Source organism: Molossus molossus, unplaced genomic scaffold (genome assembly GCF_014108415.1).
Source record: "Molossus molossus isolate mMolMol1 unplaced genomic scaffold, mMolMol1.p scaffold_m16_p_4, whole genome shotgun sequence".
In the NCBI taxonomy this organism is placed as follows: Eukaryota; Metazoa; Chordata; class Mammalia; order Chiroptera; family Molossidae; genus Molossus; species Molossus molossus.
Window position 1 is genome coordinate 112,184,866 of NW_023425377.1, and position 26,458 is coordinate 112,211,323.

The window sequence follows — 26,458 nt, forward strand, 5'->3', positions numbered from 1 at the left end:
TCTTCGTTGTAGAAGAGCCCTTTTGTGAGTTGTCTGTACTTTGCCTCCTGGGATTACCTTTGGACACTTTCTCGTCAGACTTTCATCTCTGTCACCTCACCTAAGTAGTTCTTGTCATGACCATGAATGAATGGCCCCCATTATTGAATCCAATGGAAAATTCCCCACGCTCCTCGTTCTCAGCGTATCTGCGCAGTGGACCGCTCCCTCCTTACAGCGTGCCCTTCACGGGGGTCTGAGACACCAGGTTTACCCCATCTCAGCAGGCTGCAGGGAGAACTCTTCCTGCTGGCCTTAAAAAGGCCAACTGCCATCTCGTGAACGGCCTGTGGAGAGGGCCACATGGTAGGAACCTGAGGGTGGCCTCCAAGAACCGACGTCACCCCAGCTGATAACTGGGGGTGGTGGGGAGAGATGTACCTCAGTTATACAGCCACATGGAAATGAATTCTACCAACAGTTGAAAGAGCTGGGAAGGGAATTCTTTCCTAGAGCCAACATCTGAGAATGCAGCCCAGCTGGCATTTCAGATCCTGGCTTGTGAGGCCCTGAGGGGAGGACTCAGCCCAGACATCCGATCTGTAGAAACTGAGATACCAAAGGTGTGGTTTTCAGTTACTGAATCTGTGGTCATTTGTTATGCAGCAATGAAAAGCTGATGCACACCTCTCTGACTTAGTCTCCTAGTACTCTCTTCCCTCCCTACCCAGTGTTAGCCCATCGGTGTCCTGGCTCTTCCTTAATAGAGAGACCCTGTTCCCTGCAAGGCCTTTAGACCGTCTGCTTCAGCTTCCTGAAAAGATCTTTTTTAAAGAAAGATGGATGACTCACTTTCTTTCTTCCTTTGCATGTTTGTTCAAATGGTATCTCATTAGAGAGGCCTTTCCCAACCACTGAACATAAAGCAGTAGTTCCAAAGTAATGCTCATCTACCCCTTATCCTGCTTAATTTTTTCTCCACGGCATTGATCGTATTCTGATATATTGTTTACTTGTTTACCACTAGAATTCGAGCTCCATGAAGGTAGGGATTTTTATGTTCTTCTCTGTTGTATTCTTGTGCGTGGAATTGTGCTTACAACGTAGTAGGTAGGTGCTTGCTAAATCTTTGCAATTGCATTAATATTTTCTGTTATTTTTACTTTATTTTTATATTTCTTATTTATTCCTTTATTTATTTTTATCCTCACCTGAAGACTTTTTTGTATTTATCTTCAGATAGAGCGGGAGGGAGAGAGGGAGAAAGAGAGAGAGAAACATCCATGTGAGAGAAACACACCAAGTGGCTGCCACCCTCACAACCCCAACCAGGGCTGGGGACAAACTGCAACTGATGTACGTGCCCTTAGCGGGAACTGAACTGAACCCGGGAGTCTCTGCTCCATAGGCCAACGCTCTAACCACTGAGCCAAACCGGCCAGGGATATTTTTATATATCTATAGAAAATTATAATTTGGACACTCCTTTTTGGTTAAAATAACATTGTTATGTTAAAGGAGAATGAAGAAAATATTTTTAAAATCACAAGGTTTTCTAACTTAATAACAGAAGAATTTAAAAACACATCCAAATGTGATTAAGCATAAAAATATAGGCACTAAGAATTGCTTGCTTTCAAACTGCATGCCTTCTTGTGCAGTTTAAAGCACAGTGAATGTCTTAGTGCATGAGCAAAAGTTGTCAATTTTTATGATGTTTAATTTACCTTTTTTTTCTTTTTTTTGATCATGCTTTTGGTGAACATTTTGATTAAGCTCAGTTCATGCAGATTTTCCTCCTATATCTCCTCTTTAAATTTTTATATCTTTATGTTTTACATTTAGGTCTATGAGCTATTATAAGTTTTGTTCTAATTTTGAAATTTAAGCAAAGGTTTATTCTCCCCACTCCCCAATTGGATGTTTAATTGTTTCAGTACAATTTGTTGAAAGAACTGTTTCTTCCGTTGAATTGACTGTAACTCTGTCAAAAACCAACTGGCCATATTGCCTCTATTGTTTCATTTCTCAACATATTTTCCTTCACCAATACCATACAGTTTTCATTACTGTCAGTTTACAGTAAGCCTCAAAATCAGTGGATGCAATTCCAACATTGTTTTGGCTATTCTATTTTCTTTGATATTTTTTCCAACTTTTTTTTTTTGGTATGTGCCCCTGGTGGGAACTGAACCCGGGACTCTCTGGTCTGCAGGCCAACGCTCCAACCGCTGAGCCAAACCAGCCAGGGCTTTTTCCAATTTTTTGAATCAGCTTATCAATATCTACAAAAAAATATTTCTGGGATTTTTATTGATATTTCATTCAATCTATAGATCAATTTGGGAAGAATTGACATCTTTATAAAGTTCAGTCTTCCAATAAAGGAACGTAGTTTTTCTTTCTGTTTATTCAGACCTTCTTCGATTTCTTCCATCAGCATTTGTAATTTTCAGCATATAGATCTTATACATTTTTTGTTATATTTACACCTAAACACTGTATGTGTTTGGGGCCTACTTTATATTATGCGTAAATTTCAGTTTCCAGTTATTTAATACTAGCTTTTTGTGTGTTGAGCTTGTGTCCTCTTAAACGTCGTAGTTTCAATATCACTTTCGTTTTCAGAACTGTTTACAGTGAGAGCTGTACCTGTCACCCGACTGGCAATCTGCGACCCGGTGGGAAGAGGGGGTCTAGTCCACAGGTCATTTTCCAGTGTCTCTGACCTGCTGTCCCGATCCACACTTTCGCACCTTGAGGTGACGCGGAGGTCACGAACAAGGCTAAGAAGTCCCTTTCCCGCGCTCCTTCCTCTCCACACTCTCATGACATGTTCTGTGGTTCCCCTTTTGATCCCCAGCTAGAAGTCTGGGTTTTCATTTACCTTCCCCACAAGGCAGCTGCACCCTCTTCTGGATCTGAGGGGCAGGAGAACAGAGAGTGATTAAAAAAAAAAAAGGACATTTACTCCACACACTTAGGATCACAGCTCAGGGAGGAAACCTTTCCTCCTCCTTAGTCTTAGGTTCCTGCAGGCCCATGTTGCTGTCCCCACTGGATTACAGGGGGCTGGGGCATGAGAGAATGGGACAGGGACAGGGAGCCAAGGGATCCTTCTTGTGCTGGGACACCTCTTCCAGCCGACTTGAGGGTTTCTCCTGGCTCTCTCTGTCTGCGCCAGTGCCCACCTCTGGGCTGGGGGCTCTGTTGTGTCCAGATCAGGAGATACCAGAGGGCGACATGGTAAACTCAGTGCCGGTCAGTGGATTTAAATTCTGATTTTCTTCCTCAGTGTGCCTGGTGCTAATTACCGTGAGCCCGCCAATCGTCGCTGTGTGAGTGCTGTCCAGGTTTTATGGTTGCATCTGCTGGGCGGGGCTGGGTGCAGTGTGCTTGCTCCCTTACCTGAGACATTTCATTCCCAGCGGGCAGATCATGGTGGCCTGTTAACTCCAAGGTGACTTTGGTTGTCTCTGGATCTGACAGAAACATTCCCAAGGTGCCAATCTTGTTTTCTCGCCTTGCTGGCGGGATATTTCTTACATTCAAGGAAATGGTTTGAATTTCACATTTAACACCCAAACAAGAAGTTTCCAAGTGTAACTTACTATGTCTATATTTTGAGTAGAGTCACAAGGAGGGAAAGGTTTGCTTTAGCTCATTGTGTGGGGGGGATTTAGCAGTAAAGAGGACTCCGCAAGCGCATTAGTCTGAGAAGCGGGGTAGTTAGCCCACCTGGGACTTGCTCTGGAAGCTTCGGGCCCCACCGCGGAACCGTGGGGCTCATCGCCGGGTCCTAGAGCATTTTTATATTCAAATTTAAGATATTTTCTTTTTGATCCCATAAATCTTACGAGATAAATAGGATGGTTTATGATCTTTATACTTATAGCTGGGAAGTTTCGGAGGGGCTGAGTTGCCTGCTCACGGTCACATAGCTCTTTGCTACGAAAGCCAACACCCCCACCGAGGACTCAGTTCAAGTTCACTCGGTTCAAGCACACGCCGCTGTTGAGTGGCGTGATGACACGGACCAGTTTGAACCAAAGATGCTGAGATGCCACAACTCTGGAGAAGTCCTGAAATAAAGCTTGAAGATGGGCTGCACTTCAGACTCTCCGGGTAGGCACTGAGCGATATCTAAGGACTTTTAGCACAGGGACGGAGAGAAAATCCCGACCACAGGGTGCTAGGAAGGGAACACAGGGATGGAATGGAAGAGAGAGAGACCGGAACATGGGAAGTGGGTGCTTCGGGTGGGGCGGAGCACAGGTGATGAAACTAACTGGGATGTTGTCCTTGGAGAGGAACACACGGAGGGAACTTGACAGACGAAGACTCGGCAGAACGGGGTGATACTGGAAGGCGGCGGCCAGGCCATGGAGTGGACTCTTCTGTGGTTTGGCCTTTGGAGAGTGACCTGCTGTCGAAGTGAGCTGCAGTTGGAGGAAGGAAATGTTAGGTTTCAAGCTCGTAGAATTTGAAATGATGCTATCAGGACCAAAGGAAGCTGGAGCTCTAAACCAGGGACTCAGAACTGTGCTGGATCCTCCTAGAGAGATAGTTGAATCCTGTCATAACCAAAGGAATTTCTGAAGGCCAGCCTGTGATGAGAAAAGAGGAAAAAACCAAGGACTAAGCCTTAGTAGGTAAGTTCTAACAGAAAGAATTACTAAAAAGTTTTATTTGAGTTCCAGTTTGAAGGTATTATATGGCTTCCTACATTTATGAGTGTCAGTCAGAATGGAGTATGTTTATTTATACAGACTTAAATAGAACTCTCATGTTTGTGAGCCCTGAGTAAGTCGAGCATTGCCAGGTAAATGATTCACCAGAAAAATCATCAGGGGCCCTCCCTCCCTCCCTCCCTCCCTCCCTCCCTCCCTCCGTGTGTTTACTTATGGCCTCTGCTTATTCTCCTGTCCAGGTGAGGTCTTCATTTCCCAGTTACATTCTGGGTGGTTAGAATGCAAAGCGTGTCTGCAGCTGAAGATCCCGGTGACCAGCGCCAGGCTTGCTTTCTATTCACAAAGACTGACAGTGCTGATGATGGGTTTTCCCTGGGTATTTAGTGCCATTTGGTTTGTATCTCTGTGGCATTTCCAAAGTAGGGGAGTTGTTTACATGTTACTGTTCAACATTTCCAGTGGTCGGTTTGTGGGTTTTGAAAACATTTTTTTTCCCCTTTATTGATGTTAGAGAGAGAGAGAGAGAGGGAGGGAGAGGGAGAGAGAGAGAGAAACATCGATGAGGATGAGATAGAACATTGATTGGCTGCCTCCTGCATGCCCCCCACTGGGGATCGGGACCACAAACTGGGCATGTGTCCTGACCGAGAATCGAGCTGGTGACCTCTTGGTGCATGGGTCGACACTCAACCACTGAGCCACACTGGCCGGGCCAGTTTGTGTTTTTTGTTTGTTTGCTTGTTCTTTTCTACTAAGAACCATATAGTAGGTGGTAAAGAAGTTCAGAGGAAGAACATCATTAAATTGTCCTTTGTTAGAAGACCGTCCCCATCCTCTTTTCTTCAGTCTTCTAAGAATGTTTGTATGTCTCAGCATAGGAAATTGCAAGCGTCATTAGGAAGCACCAGGGGAGTTATTTTAAAGGCAGATTTTAAAGAACTTTAATCACTAATGTATTATGCATGCTGAACATCTAAGTGAGCAGGGAGTATAGATGTGTGTTGCTGAAATCGTCCTCCTCTTGTCTTTCATCTTGCTGGCATGGTTAAATATTTAAGTGTATCTGCTAAAAGAAATAGGAACTCGATGTTGTGATCGAAATACTAAAGCGGCCACGAAGTATCCATCTTTAATTTCTCCGAGAGCGCTCTGCCTTAACTAGTGGCAACGGCCTGACAATAGACAGTTTGAAATGGCATAGTTTTTTGTTTTGTTTCCCACATAGATTGAGGTAGTTGTTTATTACTACAGCCTGTTCTCATTGCCATATATGTTTTTAGAGAAGGGTTCAGTCACCTTTTTATCCTTGTAAAAATTCCAAGATGCAATGCCACAATGCCAGCAAAATATATATATTTTGCAAATCGAGCTTATTCTTTTATTGGACTATAAGTTTGAGCTTCTTCTCAGGTTTAGCATGCATTTTGTTTATTTTGGGGGAAGGTTGGACAGGAAGGTGGGGGTGAGCATGAGAGGTTAGAACATGTCTGAGATTTTCCCCAAGGTTGCAACAACCTATGATGATGGCCTGGGGTACCTATGATCGAATCACATTATGGAGTCATAGGAGTGATTGGTGCAGGGTTTGACTGCTGGTATTATACCATAGCTGTTAGAAACCGACTCTTTTCTTTTCAGGAAAGGAAACTGAAATCTAGAGAATTAAAGGGATATGTCCTTCGTCACATAGCTAGTTAGCAGCTGAGCGGGAAGAAGTGCTTGGTTTCTTGATTCTAAGTCCAGAATTCTCTTCAGTATGTCTTTCCTATTGGATGTGATGAATCCCCATTGCATAAAACTCAGTAGAATTTTTGTGATGACTAACAGTTAAGCAATTATTACTAGTCTCCCCAACCTGATGGGTTGAAAGGATAATTAAGAGTCTAAGAATGCATTTTTTCCTAAATTTCCACTGACTGATCTTTGAAACAACCTTTCTATTGTGACTCTCCCGATTGGAGAGAAGTGTTGAATGTCTGTACTCTGGTGTGGTAAATTGATATAGAATAAATAAGACACCACTCTACATTTTGTAAGTACGAGTTCACTGGCAGGGTGTCACCGTGCTTTGGGTCTCTTTAGTTTATAAACCTAGATTCCCCACTCTGTCTCCCACAAATCTCAGACGAAGAGGTGGGCTTCAGGATACTTAGAGTGCCCTATCCAAAATGTTTTTTGGGGAAAATACTGATTCTAGACTCCCTCTGGCATCATCAGATTAAGCAAGCTCCTTGCTTATAGTTTGCTCTGGGAATACGTGTAAGCCTTAGGAGCCAAAGAGAAGTGGGAAACTCCAAGGCATAAACGTGACTGAGAATGTAGCCGGATACTTTTTTAAAGGGACCAGCTAGAACTCTGGTTGCTCAGTCATCTGCTTTGGCACTCGGAGATGCTTGCTGTGGCTGCAATTATTTATAAACTCGTGCTCTTTCCTATTAGGAATGTGCGCTTTATAACATCATATTTTATTACTAAGGCTTTCTATCTCTCGTGAGTACTTAATCACTGTTGAAATATATATATGGCGTCAGATTCTATAATCTTTTTCTATAATCTTTGGGGCCCATTTTAGTAAAATATTTCTGGAGAGAATCAAATTAAATATAACATAATACATTAATGGCAATAATAATTCTGTTGCTGCTGCTACTTCTACTGCTAGGACGAAGAAGTGGGGAGAAGGAAGAGGCATTTATCTTGCATAGTGCCTTGTGCTGAGCACTTTACACAAACCATGTCACTTACAGTAATCCTCACAACAAAGTCATCACCATCCCCATTGCACAAAGGAAGGTGCATGTAGCTCAGGTCCGTGCCCATGGCCGTGCCGCTAGTGGGTAACTCATATTCCTGAGTTCACACTTCCAACCGTCATGGCATCTGTTGATTTGTTACCCAGCCCGGGACAGGCTGTGAAAGTCCCCCTTCTGTTTGAATCAAATCATTCTGTGCATTATTTGGTTTAGCGCAAGGAAAATATTGTATATAGGCTTTGCATGAAGCTGCCTCAGTTTGTTCAAGCAAAACATTTTCAACAGTTCTGATGAGAAAAAACAGGCAGGTTTCATCGTTATTAACAATGAGTTTAGGGGAAAAAAAGTCTACAAATCTCTTAGAAAAAAATTATGGTTAGTGCCAATAAAAGTTCTTATTAATAAACTGTTGAACTAACTGGTACTGAAAAATTGTACAGAACTATGTCACATCATAACTGATGACAAGTTATTATGTCATTCTCAACTGGGAAATGGTATAATGAATTATTTATAACCACCCAGAATTGAAGCTAATAGAGTTTTTCCACAAAATCACAGATTATACTGTCATCTAGGTACACATCTTCTTTGGGATGAATGATTAAGTTTTCTATATTAATTTCAAATAATTGAGTCAATGTTATGATTTACACTGATTTAAAAATTACCAAGAAGCATTTTATATTTTAGTAAGAAATCTTTAATATGCTATTTAACAAGTAAATTACTTTTTATGTACATAATCTTTATTTTATTACATTATAACATTAGCCAGAATTTTCTATTTCAGTTTTCTTGAAAGCATAATTCATGATCTAGTAACATAACTGTTACTTAACTTAGTCATTATTTTAATTAGCATTTTGGTAAACTACTTATACTAATTTTTCCATTCCTCTTTTCTGACACCTCTAACAATAAAATAGTGACATTTAGAAGAAATTGGTTGAAAGAAAGAGAATATTGGAATCTAGATTAAAGTTAAAAACAAAATTCAGAAAAGAATATGACTAAATAAAAAAAAAAACAGTGTCATGTGACTACTATTTGTCAATTAGTCTTGGACAAAAGTTACAACGATGTGTCACAGCTATGTGGTGACTTGCTACCTATTTTTTTGAGAGGTTAAAGAGAGGAATGTCTATTATATGTGACAGCATTTCTGTGGTATGGTGGCATCATTTACTCTGTATTTTCTTGTCCAGAAAGAGAAATGAGGGAATCCTAAATGATGGTGGCTGTTCATTTTATTTCCAACTTCCATTATTATCAACCATAAAGTGTGTGTGTGGAAGACAATAATGATGATGAAAATCTTAATAATAAAACAGTCATCATCATTAGATCGAGAAGCGTTATTCAGGGACCAACAGACTTGCAAAAGACAGAGACCTGGGGTTTCGGTCTTGCTACTTTGTTGCCTTGGCCAAGTCTTTCCATCTTTTTGAGTCTCAGGTTTTTAATCTGAAAAAGTAACGGGTTATTCTGAAGAGGCTCTGTGATTAATTTCTGCTTTGCATTTTCCCGTGTTGCTAGGATAGAGAATATTCCTTACTTAGTCTCTTAGAAAGAAAAACGATGTTAGGGAAAAGATACAAAATAAAATTTCATAGCCAATGGCCCCGTCATAGAGGAACGTAGGGGTGTTTCTTCCCGTTCTGTTTCGTTCAGTATTTTCTGTAACATGTGTGCAGCATCCGTGCGGCTGCTTTGCAGGGGCTGTGGTTCATGCTGCTGCAGGGTTGTGGCGGCTGCCAAGCAGGACCTCAGCCCCCACCCCGGAGGCCTCCTGCCAGCCCAGAGGGGCTTTTACCTTCATGAAGTTGTTTTGGAAAATCCATGCATTTGTCTCGCAAATGTATGGTTCATTTTCTTTTGAAATTAAAAACAACATCAACATTACCATGCTCTGATATGTTTTAAGTGGATTTGTTTAATTAATTAAAACCAATGAAGTAAATAGCAGTGTTAGTGGTTTTCAGAAACAGACATGTTTGGACATAGTATCGTCCTTCCTTATCCATGGGGGATACACTTCAGTGTATGCCTGAAACTGCACATGGTACCACACCCTCTATATACTTTGTTTTTTCCTATACCTACACACCTGTGATAGTGCTTAATTTATAAATTAGGTACAGTAGGAGATGAACAACACTGCTATTAAATAGAACAATTATAACAATATACTGTAGTAAAAGTTAAGTGAATATGGTCTTTTTCTTTCAAAATGTCTTATTGTATTGTATGTATGGCATGGCATGCTGGACAGAGGGATGGTTCTTATCCTGGATGGAGCGGGGATCAGCGAAGTTTCATCATGCTACTCAGAACAGCATGCATTTTTCAAACTTATGAATTGTTTATTTCTGGGATTTTCCTATTTAATATTTTGGGACCACAGTTGATAGTGGGTAACTGAAACCGCAGGTAAAGGGGAACTAATGTAGGGAGAGAGAAGATGCTTACTTCTCTATGTCATTTATTTTTGGTTGCAGAACTTCAGATGGTGGCAAAGTCGTCGGCACCATAGAAGTCAGCATCGTGAAGATGGGGGAGATCGAGGATGGTGAAGCCGACCACATCACGACAGATGTGCAGGGACAAAAGGTAGGAGCTCAGCCAGCTCATTGCACAAATTAAATTGGAAATGATCATCGTTGCCAGATGTCTGAATCACCAACACCTCTGTGGGGTTTGAAATCTCATTCAAGAGCTAAATGAGAAATCAGCGCTGGAGCTGGAGTACCAGAAGTGTGTCTCATCCTCTGAACTGGTGTTTGCAGGAGCTGTGCAAAGCCGAGCACCCTGCAGAAACACCTTCTGCGCACCGCGGGCTCCTGTGTCCACTGCCTCTCCTGGTGGAACAGGAGTGCCCGTCACTGGTGCATTCTGCCCTGATTAACCCTTCATGAGATGCCCAGAAAATTCCTGGAGGATTATTGCCCAAAGTAACCACTTCCCTGCTCTGAAAACCCGCTTTGGGAAAAGATGCAGGCTGAATGTAGATTTCATTTTTGTGTGAAGGAGGGCAGGTTTAATGACATTGTTCAGTGTGGACCTGCAGAGCAGCAGGACAGTGCACAGGGGAGGGACAGCTCGGGGGATGCACGATGCCTGCTGGAGGCCAAGAGCTTCCTTAAGTCCAGGATTAAGGCCCCAGAGCTTATCCAGATGTGGCCAGATTTTTACTGTCTTTCTACTTCCTTTTCTCCAAGAGAGAGAAACTTGATCTCAAGTATTAGCAGAAATACCTGTGTTAGGAATGCAATTGCCTATTTTATTGAGGCACGGAGGACAGACTTAAAAACTGCTAATGTTTGTTTGTTTGTTTGTTTTCAGGAAAGTGAGTTAGTGTATACACTATAATTCCTGCCTTTTCATAAATGAATTTTTTTAAATGATAAGGCATTAATTTCTAGCTTATTGTCTCTTATCTAGGAGCATTTAAATTTTGATAGTAAGGAAACATCTACATGGAAGATGGTGTTTATGTAACACTTAACAAATCACTAACTTTACAAAATATCAGACTGCTTTTTAATATATTTTTATTGACCTTTTTTTTCTTTTAAAGAGAGAGGAAGGGAGAGAGAGAGAGAAACATCTAAGTGAGGAAGGAACATGGATCAGCAGCCTCCTGCATGCCTCCCACTGCGATCGAGCCTGAAACCCGGGCATGTGCCCTGACTGGGAATCGAACCCGGACCTCTCAGTCCATGGGACCACTCTCCATCCACTGAGCCACACTGGCCGGGCAAGACTGCTTTTCAAAAGCATATTGTTCTCACTCAGAACAGATGAAGCCTGGCTTCTCTCTGTTCCCCTACTCTCCTTGGACACATCGTGGATCATGAAAATATTCCAAGGAGGCCGAGTTTGCATCGGGCTGCTTCCAACTGTCAGGGCCATGGTGATGTTTTGTAGCAGATCCTCTTAGAATTTGTGTCAACAAGACCCCTGTTTTGGGGCTAGGTCCCTTCACTCGGTCCTTGTGTCCTTCGGAGTTCTACATAAGAGGCATCTGAGTCACCACCACGTGGATGCTTGTATCAGAATTAAGGAGGCAGGAGAGGGTAACCAGGCACTGAGCAGAAATAGGCAGAAGGTGGGGCCTGGACCCGTGGCCGGGAACCAGCCCAGGAGCAGACACAAGCCCCATTTGGCAGTTGGACTACTTCTTCTGCCTCTGCATCTATTCCTAGCTGCCCTGTCGGTTCTCAAAGCTCCCCCCCACCCCCCGCTTGACTCGGCACTGCACTGCTGTGATGAGGCGTGCACAGGGAGTCACGCCCTTTACAGGACTAGAGAAGGGACACCAGGGATCTGCCCCACCCAAGTCCCTCTTCATGCTTCAGACCTGGGAACTTACAGAGACGTAACTGGGCTGTTCTACAAATAGGAGGTGGCAGTGTTGGCACAAACTGTGCACCAGTCACAGGTGATGAAAAGGGTAAACACACTAAGCTTTCTGGGCCTTACCTTCGTCCTGTCTGGATTCTGAGTAACTTTGACCTTTTGCAAATTTTTTTTTATAAAGTTGCTAGGAACTCTGTTGGCAGTCTCTGGGAATACTTGTGTTTGAGTGAAGGACATGTGGTTGGTGCACTCTGCACGAGATTTAGAAGAGGTATGTGGCCCTGGCTGGTTTGCTTAGCGGTTAGAGTTTTGGCCAGTGGACCGAAGTGTCTCGGGTTCGATTCTGATCAGGGGCATGTACCTCAGTTGTGGTTTGTCCCCGGCTCTGGTTGGGTCATGTGGGAGGCAGCCAATCGAAGTGTCTCTCTCATGTCCATGTTTCTCTTTCTTTCTTTCTCTCTCTCTCTTTCCCCCCCCCCCCCACTCTATCTGAAGACAAATGGAAAAAAATGTCCTCGGGTGAGGATTAAAAAAAAAAGAAGAGGTATGTGGAAATAACTTTTTTTTTAATCCTCACCCGAGGACATTTTTCTCATTTTTTGTTCAGATAGAGTGGGAGGGAGAGAGAGGAAGAGAAACATCGACGTGAAAAGGACACATCGAGTGGCTGCCACCCTCACAACCCAACCAGGGCCGGGGACAAACTGCAACCGAGGTACGTGCCCTTAGTGGGAACCGAACCCGGGTCTCTCTGGACCGTAGGCCGACGCTCTAACCGCTGAGCTAAACTGGCCAGGGCTGTGGAAATAACTTGATCTCAGCGATTTTCAAGGCAGGGTCAGGATCGTCTGGGGTGCCTTAGAAATGCTAATGCAGAGACCCTTTTGCAGAGTCCCTAAATCAAAACCGGTGAAGTGTATTAACACAGTTTGTTACTAATGGAGATGAAATTCCCGAAGTTAGTGAAGGACTGAAACATATGAAAAGACGAAGTCCCTGAAAGAAAGCACATTCCGAATCTACATCCCTTCCACTGCTTTGCAGATAGAAGAGGACCACCTGTGCGAATCAGCTCAGCTGCCCTGGTCGCATATCAGGCCGAGAGGCTTACACAACAGAAATACAGGTTCTCATAGTCTGGAGAATGAGGAGTCCCAGATCCAAAGGCCAGATGACTGAGTTCCTCGCAGCAGGTCCCCTCCTGGCCTGCAGGCTTCTTGCTGTGTCCTCCAGTGCGCTTTCCCGGTCCATGTGCACAGCGAGGGAGAGCCAGCGGTGCTGTCTCTTTCTTTTTAATCCTCACCTGAGAATACTTTCGCATTGATTTTTTTTTATTATTATTAGATAGAGTGGGAGGGAGGGAGGGAGGCAGAGAAGGAGAGAGAGAGAGAGAGAGAGAGAGAGAGACATTGATGTGAGAGGGACACATTGATTGGTTGCCTCCTGCATGATCCCGACCAGGGTCAGGGATTGATCTGCAACCAAGGTACATGCCCTTGACCGGAATCAAACCCATGACTCTTTGGTCCAAAAGCCAATGCTCTAACCATGGAGCCAAAATGACCAGGGCTCTGGTGTGTGTGTCTCTCTCTCTTTTAGTAGGAGACCAGCTCTGTCGGTTTAGGGCCCCATCCTTATGACCTCATTTAACCTTAATTACCTTCATGAAGGTCCCACCTCCACATACAGTCACATTGGGTGCATGGGCTTCAACATGTGAATTTTAAGGAACACAATTCATTTCATAATAATACCTCTGATATAAAATACTGCGCTTTAATTTTGAATTTTCACATAGCCTTCAGAGCATGGAATAAAATACTTTAAAAAATCTGAATTCTCTCTTCTCACATATATTTACTTACTGGTTTCCTCAAATCATGGAAAATAATACAATAGCTGATGAATACTAATACAAGAATGAATTCTGTGTTTCAGTACTCACCCCTGTAAACCTACCCTTGCCCCACGCTGTATATTTCTCATCCAGGGGAGACAGCAGAGGGTCGCTCACCCTATTATGCTGGCTCAGACTTGTATTTGATACATGCAAACATAGAAATAGAAGACAACGTGTTTAATATCACATAGCAGTAGAAAGAAAAGTCACAAAGAAATACTAACATTGCCCTTTTTTAAATCCAGTATATTAGGTGAAATACAGCATTCGGTATCCAAAGTTTAAAAAAAAATTTTTTTGTCACGTCATTACCCCTTTCTTTCTCTCGCATGCACAGTCAATATGTCAGCATATCCTGTGGATTCTGACTTCTAACGTCTGTCATAGAAATCATCACCCCTTTGCCCTGTGCCACCTTCAGAGGTAATCTAACCACTAAACACAAGGGCAGACAAGGCAGGGACCGAGCGGAGCTCAGCTCCTGCAAAGCCCCCGTGAGGATGCCACCCGACACGCCTCCTGCCAACAGGGAGCCCAGGCGGCCCTGTGGCAAAGGGGTGGTGACATATACAATATCGCAGCATATCCTTGGATTCTGACTTCTAATTGAGTCCAGAATCCAAGGACTCATGACCCTTTCACTGTTACCGACATTGACTGTCACCTACGTTTTCACAGTAGTCTCTTAAATGTCTCCCCAGTTCCCTCCTTCCTCCTCCCAACACCCACCCCATGGTCTGTTCTCAGCAGAGCACTTGTTCAAATGTAACACAGGACATGTCATCCCAGTGGCTCCTTAACTCCCTGAAAGTATCAGCCCAGAGCCTTGGGCGACCTGACTGGAAGTCCTGCTAGTGCTGCCCGCCGTTACCTCCTCCACCTGCCTGTGCTCCTCCTTTCTGCCCCCTGCGGCCCAGCCACGTGCCTTGTCTGCTGCTCGCGGAACGTCCCAGGTGCGTGTCCAGCTCAGGCCTTTGCACTGGCTCCTCCGTCTTCCTCTGAAGCTTTCTCCTCAGTAAGCCGTGTGCTCACTTCTGGTCTATGCAAAATGTCACCCTCTCACGAAAGCCTGCTCAGCCACCATAACTAAAGTGACAGTGCCCATCCAAAACTTCCTGTCCCGTCTCTGCATCATTCCTGTCCTTAGCACGTATCACTCGCCAACATCCTATCTATTTTATTTACTTATCACATTTATTGTCCGCCTCCCTCCCTAGAATGAACTTCGTGAGAGAAAGACGTTCGTCTATTTTGTTCTCTCCTTTGTCCCCAGTGCCTAGAATGAGCCTGACACAGGAAAAATGAATGAATGAAGTTGACTTTACTCTGGAGAAATAAAACCCAACATTGTGTTGTAAACTGGAAAATATTTGGTGGCATATGAGGCTGTACCAACTGGTCAATAAATAAAGATGGAGTAAGGGTGTGGTGAAGAATGTAGGATTATGAAGGGAAAGGGAGACTTTTTTTTTTTTTTTTTTTTTTTTACCATTGAATTAAGTAGCAAGAAAAAAAAATGCTACTAGGGAAAGGAGAAGTGGGAAGTAAAGTCATCAAATCAGGTGACAGCTGAGAAGACCCCCGTGAGTAGCAGCAACAGCTCCAGGGAGCCAGACACAGTCCACCCCTTTGCCACAGGACCGCCTGGGCTTCTGGTCAGCAGGAGGCGTGTCGGGCGGCATCCTCACGGGGGCTTTGCAGGAGCTGAGCTCCCCTCGGTCCCTGCCTTGTGTTTAGTGGTTACATTACATCTGAAGGTGGCACAGGGCAAAGGGGTGATGATTTCTACCACAGGAAGGACAGTGCCTTACTTCTTCATGACAGTGGCAAAGAAGTGGAATCATAATGCATCTCCTTTGGACCATGAACCTGTCTAACTAGTATTTTGATGACCAACTGTCCTTCTCAGGCTGTTTTGCCTCCACACTTTGAAGTGGTGTTTTAAGTGAACTTTCTTCAGCCGTGATAAGGGAAAATGTAGTCCTTGGGTAGCTAAGGACTAGTCTCAAATATATTTTCTCCAAACATAAAATTGAGAGTAACATCACTGACCTTACTTACCTTATGGGATGATTTGCACTCATATAATAGTCATTATTCATTCATCAAACAATCCTGCCTTCTATGTTCAGATAGTGCTATGTGCTGTAGGAAATAATAAGACAGAGTTCAAGGACAAGGGGCAGCTGGGATATGGCTATTTTATACTAGATGGACAAGGAGAGATTCACTGGTAATGTGATATTTGAGCTGAAATGTGCAGGAAATAAGGGAGCAAGCCATGTGGGTATCTGAAGGAACAAGAATTCTAGGTAGCATGAACAGCAAGAGCAAAGGCCCTGAGGTGGCTGCATGCATGTCGTATTGAAGGAACGGCGAGGAGGCCAGTGGGACTGGCACTGCGGGGTCGAGGAGGCCAGTGGGAGGAGTGGAGGGCAGGGAGCATGCCCAGGGAAGACTGCCTGTGCAGTGCCTGCTAGGCCATTAGCTCTGGGCTCGATGGAAAGACGGTTGAGGAATTTCGGGTGGAGGTATGAACTGAGATGATTCATGTTTAATTCATGCTGGCTGCTGTGTTGATTATGGCCTGAAAGGAGGCAGGACAGGAGAGCTTGGTGATTGCAAACATGCAGGGTAGAAATGAAGCCGAATCGGACCAGGGAAGTATTAATGGATAAAATAAAACATGACCAGTCTCCAGGTGCCAAGGACAGCCGAAGACTAACGACCGTTTGCTGTGGCTAGGAAAGCTGAGAGAGGCAGGTTGGAGAGGACCGGAGATTTTGAAATGTTAAACTTCACATTCCTCTTAGACTTCAAAGCGCAGATGTACACGTGCATTCGGAGGTTTGAGTCTGGAATTCAGTTGAGATGTCCAAGCCAGAATGATATATTCGTGAATCATCAGATGGTATTTGGATAATATTTAAACCTTGAGACTGAATGAGATCACAAAACCATAGACCTTCTCATATTTTATACTTCTAAAATTTATATTTATGTGGATTTTACCTATTGATATTTACTTTATTAGAGACTTTACATATTTGGGTTATATCTGTAGACATTTATCATATTAGAAGTTCTTACAAGAGATATTTGAAATAAAAGTACACAAGCGCACATTCCATTAGCTGTCAAATGATATGTCCTATCTGCTCTGGAAAATTCCCCTAGGTGCTTGTAAGAGAAAGAGAGGAAAAACAGACAAATAATGCTTTAGTATTACTATGAAAATAATTTCATTTTCGCCCTTGCTAGACATTACTGAGGATGCAAAGACAAACCTTATCAGGGGCTTCCAGGAGCCTCCTACCGAATGGAAAGAACCATTTAAGGAGTAAACTAAGTGTTTCGCCAAGACGTGTTGGTCTTGGGTGGATTCCTACAGAGCTTTGTGATCACTGTTCTTACAATGTGGCTAATTTTCTAGCCCAATGCATGGCAAACTGATAAGTTAGTTGATATTTAAAATCATTAAGCTGCAAGCATTTTCCATATCTTGTTATTTCTCCTTAGCCACAGTTACCATTAAATGTACCTTTAAAGTCTTCATCAGAAGCAGTAGGGGTACGGTGCTACATGTGCTACCAAAGTGCGGATGTTCGTTATTCCCGCTCAGAGTCACAAGCGGACAATCGTTACGTTGAGGGCACACACCATGTAAGTGTGTCTCTGCAAATATCCATCATCGTAATAGCAATGAACAGCATATATAGCTGAAGCCTCCTTAAGTACAGATTCCTCCTTAAGTACAGATTCCACATCTTGTTTAATTGTTGCATTCTCTGTAGCACCCAGCACAGTGTAAATGATTCTACAGTCAAGTGTAAAAAAAAAAAAAAAAAAGGCTAAGAAAATAAGTATGGTCCTTTGCTTCAAAAAAACCTTCCATCTAAACAGAGACAGACGGTACACTCGGGGAAGTTGAAGAAAATAATTACCAAGTTCAAATACGAAAGTGTTAATTTAGTAAACGTTTATTGGATATTTTCTGTTTATGTTTTATGGATTTAAGTCTTGAGGTCATTTTTAATGGTAGAATTTTAAAGTATAAGACAGAAACGGCAAAAGAAGAATGCTATTAGGTTAAAATGGTCCTAAGTATCCGCCTTCCGGTGTGGATGGGAATGATGGCTGTATGAACATCGTATTTCTGCATCTATTTGTTAAGTAATGCAGGCTTTGGGTTAGGAAACAGAAAGCAGGGTCTCCTTCACCTAGGGAAGCCGTTTCTCAGGGTTACAGCCTGATCCCTATGAATAACAAATACCTTCAATAAGAGTCCCATCTGAACTGTTCCTATGACTTATACTGTAGATGGTGATCTTTTTTAGAAAGGAGGGTGACCTATAGCTATAAGCTTAGTTATTATATGGAAGGATATCAGAGACAAATCAGGCAAGGATGTGAAGTCCAGTCGGAGAATAGAGGATTTGACTGGGCAGCAGGTCACTATTGTACACTCTAGGACAGAACATTGATATGATGACCATAATGCTTGTGAAAGATCCTTTTAACAGCCCAATGCAGGCTGGAAAGGAGTAGAGGAAATTGGAAATAAGAAAAATAAAGGATTTTAAGGGTGTTCAAGCATCACTGCACATTACTCTAATGGTTTAGGAAGTGTGTTTCCAAAGTAGTTGTGAATTAAAAGAAGGGGTCTCCTCTGACTTCTGGTTTGTCAGGAAAAGATTTAGAGAACATCAGATGTTAAGAGCTGTTCGCAGCCATTCACTCTTTCAGTAAACTAGGACCTAAGTATGAGAGCGTGCTCTGGCAGTGGGTCGTGGGTTGGAGCTTCATCCTGACACTGAGAGGTGGCGGGCTCCATTCCTGGTCATGGCATACACCCAGGTTGTGAGTTTGATCCCAGGTCGGGGTGCAATCAATAACCAATGGATGTTTCTTTCTCATGTTGATCTCTTTCTCTCAAATCAGTAAAAAAAAAAAAAAAAAGTGTGTCCTTGAATGAGGTTTAAAAATATATATTTAAAAAAAGAAATTGTGAGAGCCCATTTTTTCCCCATCAAGTAAAATTTTCTAGTAATGCAAGGAATAAGTAGTGAACTATAAGAATACAGAAGGCAACATTTAAATCAAGGATCAAATATCCCAAAATGCCTAAGGGGCAGTGGTCATGATTCTCAGAGGGGCCAGTGCCTGAGGAAGGCAGAGCGGAGGGAGACAGACAGGCCAGTTAGGGAATAGCCCAGGCAATTGGGGCGTACTCTCCTGGGGAGGGTCCGAGGCCCTGGCGCCTCCCAAGCAGAGCCCTGCGCACCCCAGAAGGGTGGCTGTTCCCCTTGGAACTCATCACCAAAAGAGCTTCCTGGGTTTTGTTTGTTTTCTTTTTATCTGCATTTATTTGTTCATGGTTGACATATTTCTCCCTTCTGTTCCTTCCCCCAGCCTGATTTTTTGTGTTTTGGCTAGAGATAGAAGGAAACTCCTTTGAAGAAACAAACGCTGGTGTTATGTGCAGATAGGTCTCTTGTCAACTTCCTGGAGCCAGAAGGGTTTCGCTTCCTCGGTTAGTGACAGTGTCATGGGAGCTGGAGGACAGTCCGGGCTGCTAACAGGATGTCTGGGCTGCTCTCTCTCTTCTGTCCAGAGACGTGTCACTCTGCAAAGGCTCACCTCCTTCCCATCTCTGGATCAGCTCCTTTCTAAAGTGTCCTCACAGGCAGTGAGCAAATGTTTGCTTTGTTTTGCTGGAGACAAAACTCTCCTGTCTCCTTATGTAATTAGATGCCACCACATATTTTATTTTATTTTTTATTTATTTATTTTGTTCAGATAGAGTGGGAGGGAGAGAGAGAGAGAAACAATGACGTGAAAGGGACACATCGAGTGGTTGCCACCTGCACGACCCAACCAGGGCCGTGGACAAACTGCAACCGAGGTACGTGCCCTTAGCGAAAACCGAACCTGGGTCTCTCTGGACCGCAGGCCGACGCTCTAACCGCTGAGCCAAATCAGCCAGGGCACCACATATTTTATTTTTATGTAAAGTTGCCTTTACTCAAAATCTAGAAAATGATTTGCTTTATTATTGATTCATAGTCATCCCAGCTGTCTGGAAAGCAAAATCCTTCAGCTTGTCAAATATGATTTGCTGTCCTAGGGACATTCGGGGACAATCCCTTCCCATGTTTTACTTCCTTTCCTAAGTGGTTCTTACCTAGATCTGAAGTGTAGTCTATAATTATATAATACAATCATGTTCTATGTAAATCATCACAAGTTAAGCAGGTTTCATGGTAAAGATAAAGCTGAAAACAGTTTTACCAAAATATCTGGTTCAGAACTTTTTAAAACCATGTGCACAGCCCCATGTTCTCCAAACAAAATAAGTTTCTTATTTTGATTACTTTCAAATGTTTTCCCTTTTCTTTGCTTCTTTCCCAGTGTGCACTGGTGTGTGAATGTTCGGCCCCAGACGGTGTGAGCGGAAAAGACAACTCACCTTTTCTGAGTGCAGGTATGTGCCCTGTCCTAGAAACGCCCATCGGTTCCCAGGACCGCCGGTGTGCGTGTCCCGTGTACCGTGGAGCCCACGCCGAGCCTGGCAGTGTCCTCAGGGCACCGTTTGTAAACACGCAGTCACTGCGTCGGTCATTGTGAGGGGCCAGCAGGGTGGGCAGACTGGACAGTTCCATACGGAAGATGTGCAAATACCTTGGCTAAGTGACAAATTCTCAGAAATGAAACACACCGGAAGGCAGAGTAAGTATCAGAAATGTGGAGCTCTAATTTCCCTTGACTTTCTAATTACAGGACTCAAAATAAAGTTGCTCGAACAGTAGATATATGCATCCAGTCGGAAGAATTCATACGCGTGTCTGCATGTTCTTGGGGTGGATGTATGTACTGCATTACTGACCGTAATGTATTGAATTTCAACGAGGCACTAAACAATGTGCTGAATTATGAGCTTGTGAATAAAACTGGTATAGGTACAGTTAAGAATGTGTGATAAAATATATATGTAAATCACAGAGCTAATATTTGAATAATAATGCAAATCGGAATGCCAGTAACGATCATAGCCCTAAATAACGACTATGACAGTGACAGGCAATGTGCTCAGTGCCCGTATGCTGGTCTCACTTTGACGGCGGATGTCTGATGTGTGCCCTAAAGAAGGCACTGGCGTTAACCCTGGGTGACAGACGAGGAACTTGGTCAAGGGCACCTACTTAGCAAATAGCAGGTTCAGAATTTAAATCTGGTTTTGATCCTAAGGCTTTTGCTCTTAATTACTAGGCTGTGCTATTACTAAAAAAAATTAATTAATATGTTGGTGTAACAATTTAATAAGCTTTAATATTTTTTTAGCCCTGCCATGTTGTACATTTAAACAAAGACATAGATAACATTATAATCAGCTTAATGAATGATACCATATTTCAAAGGCTTACTAATACAGAACCCCTCAACTATTAACAGGTATTCCCTGAAGGAAGCCCTAATAATAGAGAATGGGAATGGAAAAGAGGAAGGCAACCATTTGACTGTGTTTCTGTATACAGAGAACTCAAAATAAAATTTAACAATAACAATAAAACGTTAGCTATACTTATGAAGAATGAGGGATTATACCAAAGAAGACCAACTGCTTCTCTCCTTATGACCAAATGACATGTTTTTGTTTTGTTTTTTATTTTATTAAGGCAGTGATATTAGAGGGATGTTCATTGAACAGTGAAGGGTCTACCAGAGAGTTAGACCATAAAAGTACTTGGTAATTGGCCTTGGCCGGTTTGGCTCAGTGGTTAGAGCATCAGCCTGCAGTCCAGAGAGACCGGGGTTCGGTTCCCGCTAAGGGCACGTACCCCGGTTGCAGTTTGTCCCCAGCCCTGGTTGGGTTGTGCGGGTGGCGACCACTCGATGTGTCCCTTTCATGTCGATGTTTCTCTCTCTCTCTGTCTCTTCCCCTCTCTCCCTCCCACTCTATCTGAACAAAAAGTGAAAAAATGTCCTCGGGTGAGGATAGAAAAAAACAACAACTTGGTAATTGTGGTTAAAATATCTAATATATCCTCAAAGGATCCTCCTCACATTTATTCTTCCACCTGAAAGTTAGTAAAGCCTTTAGTCCTTTATTTTAATATATCCAGATAATCTATTTAATTTACTAAATGTCAGTTTTGAAAAATAAAATGGAGTGTGGGAGATGTTAAGTTCATTTTCAATGCAGTCGGAATGAATCAGGTTATCAGCAAACTCATGTATACTGTAAGATAACTTTTTAATGAGTCAGTCACGTGAACCTTGTAATTTTTATGTGCACAAAAAGAATTGCCATTTTAAAATACCGATTGGTTTCATGTAAATTCCAAAGAGAAAGAGAAAAATGGCTAAGTAGGAGAATATATTACCTGAGGAAGCAGAGACAGAGGAAACATAGTGAAAAATAAATCAGTACCTCCTATCACTTGGGTGGTAAAATCTGTAGCGCATGAGTCTTGGAATTGCAGTAACTCTTCCAAATTACTCGGGTACTATTCCTAATGGGTACACTGTACTGACAAAGACAGCTGCATTGGAATTGATGGGAGCAGCTGCATTCTGCAATTCAAATGTACTTACTTAGTGGGGTGGGAGATGATTGATTACTGCTTTTCTTTTTCCTTGGAGGTGACAGTTTTGGTGGTGATACTTCACTTAGTTCCAATGACATTTTTCAATCTCCTTAGTCTAGACAACCCAGAGGAGCACTTAGAACCTAGTCTATTTGCCACACGTATTTTTTTAGCCTTCTTTTATTAGGCAAAGATAAGGCTAAATGACACTCAAATGTTATACTAGCTAGATTAAAAATTTTAAATTAAATTTATTAGGATGGCATTGGTTGATAAAATTATATAGGTTTCAAGTGTACACTTTTATGATACATCATCTATATAATGCATTGCGTGCTAGATTTTCTAAAGTATTAAAAATTCAACTAAGGTACTATTCATGAGACGTTTCTTTTCAGAATATAAAAATGCATTGTGCAGGTATAGAATATGTATGAATTTGGCCTATGTGTACCTTTGTCTTTTTTTCCTATTTATTTATCTATCGAAACTCAGCAACTTTGGGATGAATCCATTATATTCCCATGGGGTATTTTCTTTTTAATCTGTAGGCAAAGGGGGCTATCGACATTCTTCTCAAGCCTGTGCATTAATGTATTACATGGAGCTTGCCGGCCTCCGGTGAGTTATGAAGTACTTATTGAGTGAGAAGAAGAGAGTGTCATCTCTCTCAGCAGCTCTCCCCTCTTCTATTTATATCTCCAAAGGCTTAATTTATAATTCAGGAAATTCACTTATCTATTGTAAGACCAGAAAGAAAAAGCTCTCCCCCTGAGGGCCCGCTCTGTCCCGCCCCGTTGTGTCCTGCGAGTTGAATGTGTGCGTTGGGAGTCTGGGGAATTGGGGGCAGAAGGGGAGAGTAGGAGGTGGAGGAGTGAGCAGAATTTACAACTCCGTAAGAAAGATGTAGAGATAACTTAATACCTGGCAAACCAAATTCCTTTTAGCTGTTGGATTTTATATCCTCTGAGGCTCACTGGAAGACAGTAAGTATTAGACAGTAAAGGGTCTTATTTAGTTGGACTTTCTAAGTATAGAACTCCTAGAGTAAAGTGGTTGAAACAGTAGGTTAACTATTTGGGTATTCCCTTAAGCAAAGTGGTAGTAAGAACACTTAGATCTATTTGTTGCTGGGGTGAGGGAGGGGGAAGTTGATTTTGAACGTAGAGAAGTACAGTTAGGTCTCTAATGTGTCCTGCTAAGTGATATCCCCTTGTCTGCAGCAAAACAGGACCGATGGGCTCTTGTGGTTATAATATAAGAGCTGGTGTCAGAGTCTAGGTTTGCCCACCAGCAGTGCGACCCCGACAGACAGGTCAGCCTATCTGCACATCAATTTTTTAAAAATGACGAGATCAACTTAGCCTTTGGCTTCCTTTTTGACTTCCTGTTTTTCTTCTTTTTTATAAATATTTTCTGGAGGTATTCTTTTAAATCAGTTTCCCATGGAGGCACATATCACCTCTTTTTCATTCACAGTCATCTTACTCAGGAGTTATTTATATTTAATAAGCCTTTCCACCAACAGATACACCTTCATAAACTGTTTTCAGGAGGACGGTTCTCTCTGTAGTTCACCCTCCCAGTGTTCCCTGTGAAGTGCCTCAGTGTAGCCCTCGATTCCGATGCCAAGTCCGGGGAAGTGATGGTTCCTGTCCCCAAGTTTCCTATTATCTTCACATTTTGAGTGAGTTTCCCCCTGTCAGCAAGCATTACATCTTGCTACGGCGTCTCCCTTGGTCGAATTCCATACTTCTCGAGTCATGAAATTGCCCTTCCTATTCTTTAAAGACCACTTTCATGCCGTGTAGCAGCGTGCACAGTGCCCTGCACATGCTCTCAGATGCGTCTGGGCGGGGATCTCCCTGACTGAGTGAGCCGGGGTCTGAGCGGGGGGCACTGCGGGCCACCAGTCCCGAATCCATGCAGGTCTCCTGCTCTGGAGAGCTGAGTGGTATTGTCACTTCTTGCTTCCCAGATGAATCACACCTTTTCTCAAAATAGGCCACCGTATCTTTGATTCCTTTCTCCCAAAATAAGGTTAAGCCGTCTACTGCTGTTGCTGGGTGGTAGATGCAGGGTTATAGGCTATTTAAGAAGAAGGAACAGTGCTTATTTATTTCTGTACCGCAGGGGCCAGAATACAATGAATAGGAACTCAATAAATGCTTGTCGAATGGCTGATAGCAGACATATCCTGTCATTTGAATATGTTTGTCCGGTAATGAAAAACTGCACTGCTATTCTCTCTAGGAGATACATGTTCAAATGTAATTATTTAGGTTTGAAATAAAATAATTTATTACTTTTCGTAAAGATCACTACCAAATTCTCATTTTGAAATGTTTTCTGCCTCATATCACAAACAAAGGTTTTAATTGCCTTTCACAATCTCGCACAACTGAGCAAAATACCAGGGTCCTATTCTCCTCATTGTATCACCAGCAAAAAGCAATGCATGACTCAGAATATTTTAAGAGATTGTCAAAATGTTCCCTCTCTACTTATTTAAACCCTGATGAATTCCAGGCAAAAACACATCCCCAGTTTTCCTATTTTCATTTATTAGGTACTAAATTTACTACCGTGTCAAATTTGAGATGATATCATTTTGTGTTAACAAAGATATCTCTTATATTTCATCCTTATTAGTTTAAATAAATTTTGCCCTTGTATTTATAACTCTCTGATATATAAGATTTGGAGTCATTTTGGCTTATAACATTGGCCCTTGACCCTGTATACTCACTGGCCAGATATCTTTGCCCTTTGCTATTTTAACAAATGCGATGGAGTCCATTAACCTTGATCCTTTGGAATCCCCATATATTTTTATTACTATGGGCTAATATATTTAGGATGTTAAGTAGCTCCCATGGAAGAGTGAATTTCACTATCCAATAATCAATGGAATCATCTCTTAGACACCTTTAAATGCTTCCACTCTCTTCCTCAGTACATTACCTCCTCCACTGCCCACTGTAGGTAAACTGGAAGAAAAATAAAAGCAAGAAAGTAATGCAGTCAAAAAGTTAATATTTTTGTGGCTACATGTGAGGAGGCCTATCTTTCAACCGTGGTTTTTCCTTTCCTCGTCTTGATGCCTCTGCTGTCCCTTGAAGTGAGGTTTGAGCATGCGCTCCCCCCTTGCATCGCCGCCCCCTGCACACGGTTGGAACTCTCGCTGTTCTCCTGTTGGGGCAAGTAGTGCTGGGAAACATCTGAGCTGCCAGGTTTAAGCTCATCTCTGTGCAATGTTTGCATTTACTGGGCACTGTATGAGGCAAACAGCACAGCCCTGGCTTTCACTAAGGTCACGTTCTGATGGAGGGCCCCCAAAATAAACAATCACAGCAGAACAGGGAAGAACCATGCTAGAGATGGTAATGGGAAGTACAAAGGAGAGACATCTGGTGGGAGGCAGGGGATGGAAGCCAAGGAAGGCTTCCTGGAGGAGATGTTGGCTGAGCTGAGTATTAAGGATGGTTATCAGAAAATGCCTTGAACAGAAGCAGATTGTCAAGAAACAATGTGCGTTCAGAATACTACAGGTTGCTCAGCATGGAATATGAGCCAGCTTCTACCTTCTTTAGTTTTGTCCCTTGTTTTTATGACTGAACTAGAATTCAACAGAACAAATTAAACTAGAAGGAGTGAAGCAAAGTGTTTTCTTTTCTTTTCTTGTTAAATGGCTAGTATGCTTTTCTTTTTTTTTTCTTTTGAAACTTATCTTTATTGTTGAATGTATTACAGATGTCCCTCCTCTTTTCCCCCTCTTATCACCCACTCCCACCCCCCGCCTGCCTTCCGCACACTATTGTCTGTGTCTATTGGTTATGCATATATGCACGTAAGTTCTCTGGTTTCTCTCTTCCTACCCCACCTCCCCCCTTCCCTTTGAGGTCCATCAGTCTAACAACCAATTTGTACTTCTTAATTGCTTCATCTTTTTCATTCATCCCCCCAGCCCTATCCCATCTGGCAACCAACAAAAAGGTCTCTGTGTCTACGAGTCTTTCTGTTCTGCGTGCTCATTTTGCTTGTGGATTCAATTGTTGATAGATATGTATTTATTGTCATGTTATTGTTCATATTTTTTTTTAAATCTTCTTCAAGAAGACCCATCAACATTTCATATAATACTGGTTTGGTAGTGATGAACTCCTTTAACTTTTTCTTGTCTGG

General features: G+C 42.6%; 1 protein-coding gene across 8 annotated transcripts in view; it reads left to right on the forward strand.

The window, feature by feature from the left end:
- The window catches only part of INPP4B (inositol polyphosphate-4-phosphatase type II B), a 595,725-nt gene that overhangs the window by 406,067 nt on the left and 163,200 nt on the right, over window positions 1-26,458 (forward strand). For 6 of the 8 annotated variants that reach the window (XM_036282080.1, XM_036282084.1, XM_036282081.1 and 3 more), the window contains 2 exons: window positions 9,925-10,036; window positions 20,097-20,169. In XM_036282080.1, coding sequence (XP_036137973.1) covers window positions 9,925-10,036; window positions 20,097-20,169 — 185 coding nt within the window. Of the gene's footprint in view, window positions 1-3,875; window positions 4,632-9,924; window positions 10,037-20,096; window positions 20,170-20,465; window positions 20,552-26,458 lie in introns of those variants that run through there. The other 2 variants (XM_036282088.1, XM_036282086.1) reach the window with 2 other exon arrangements.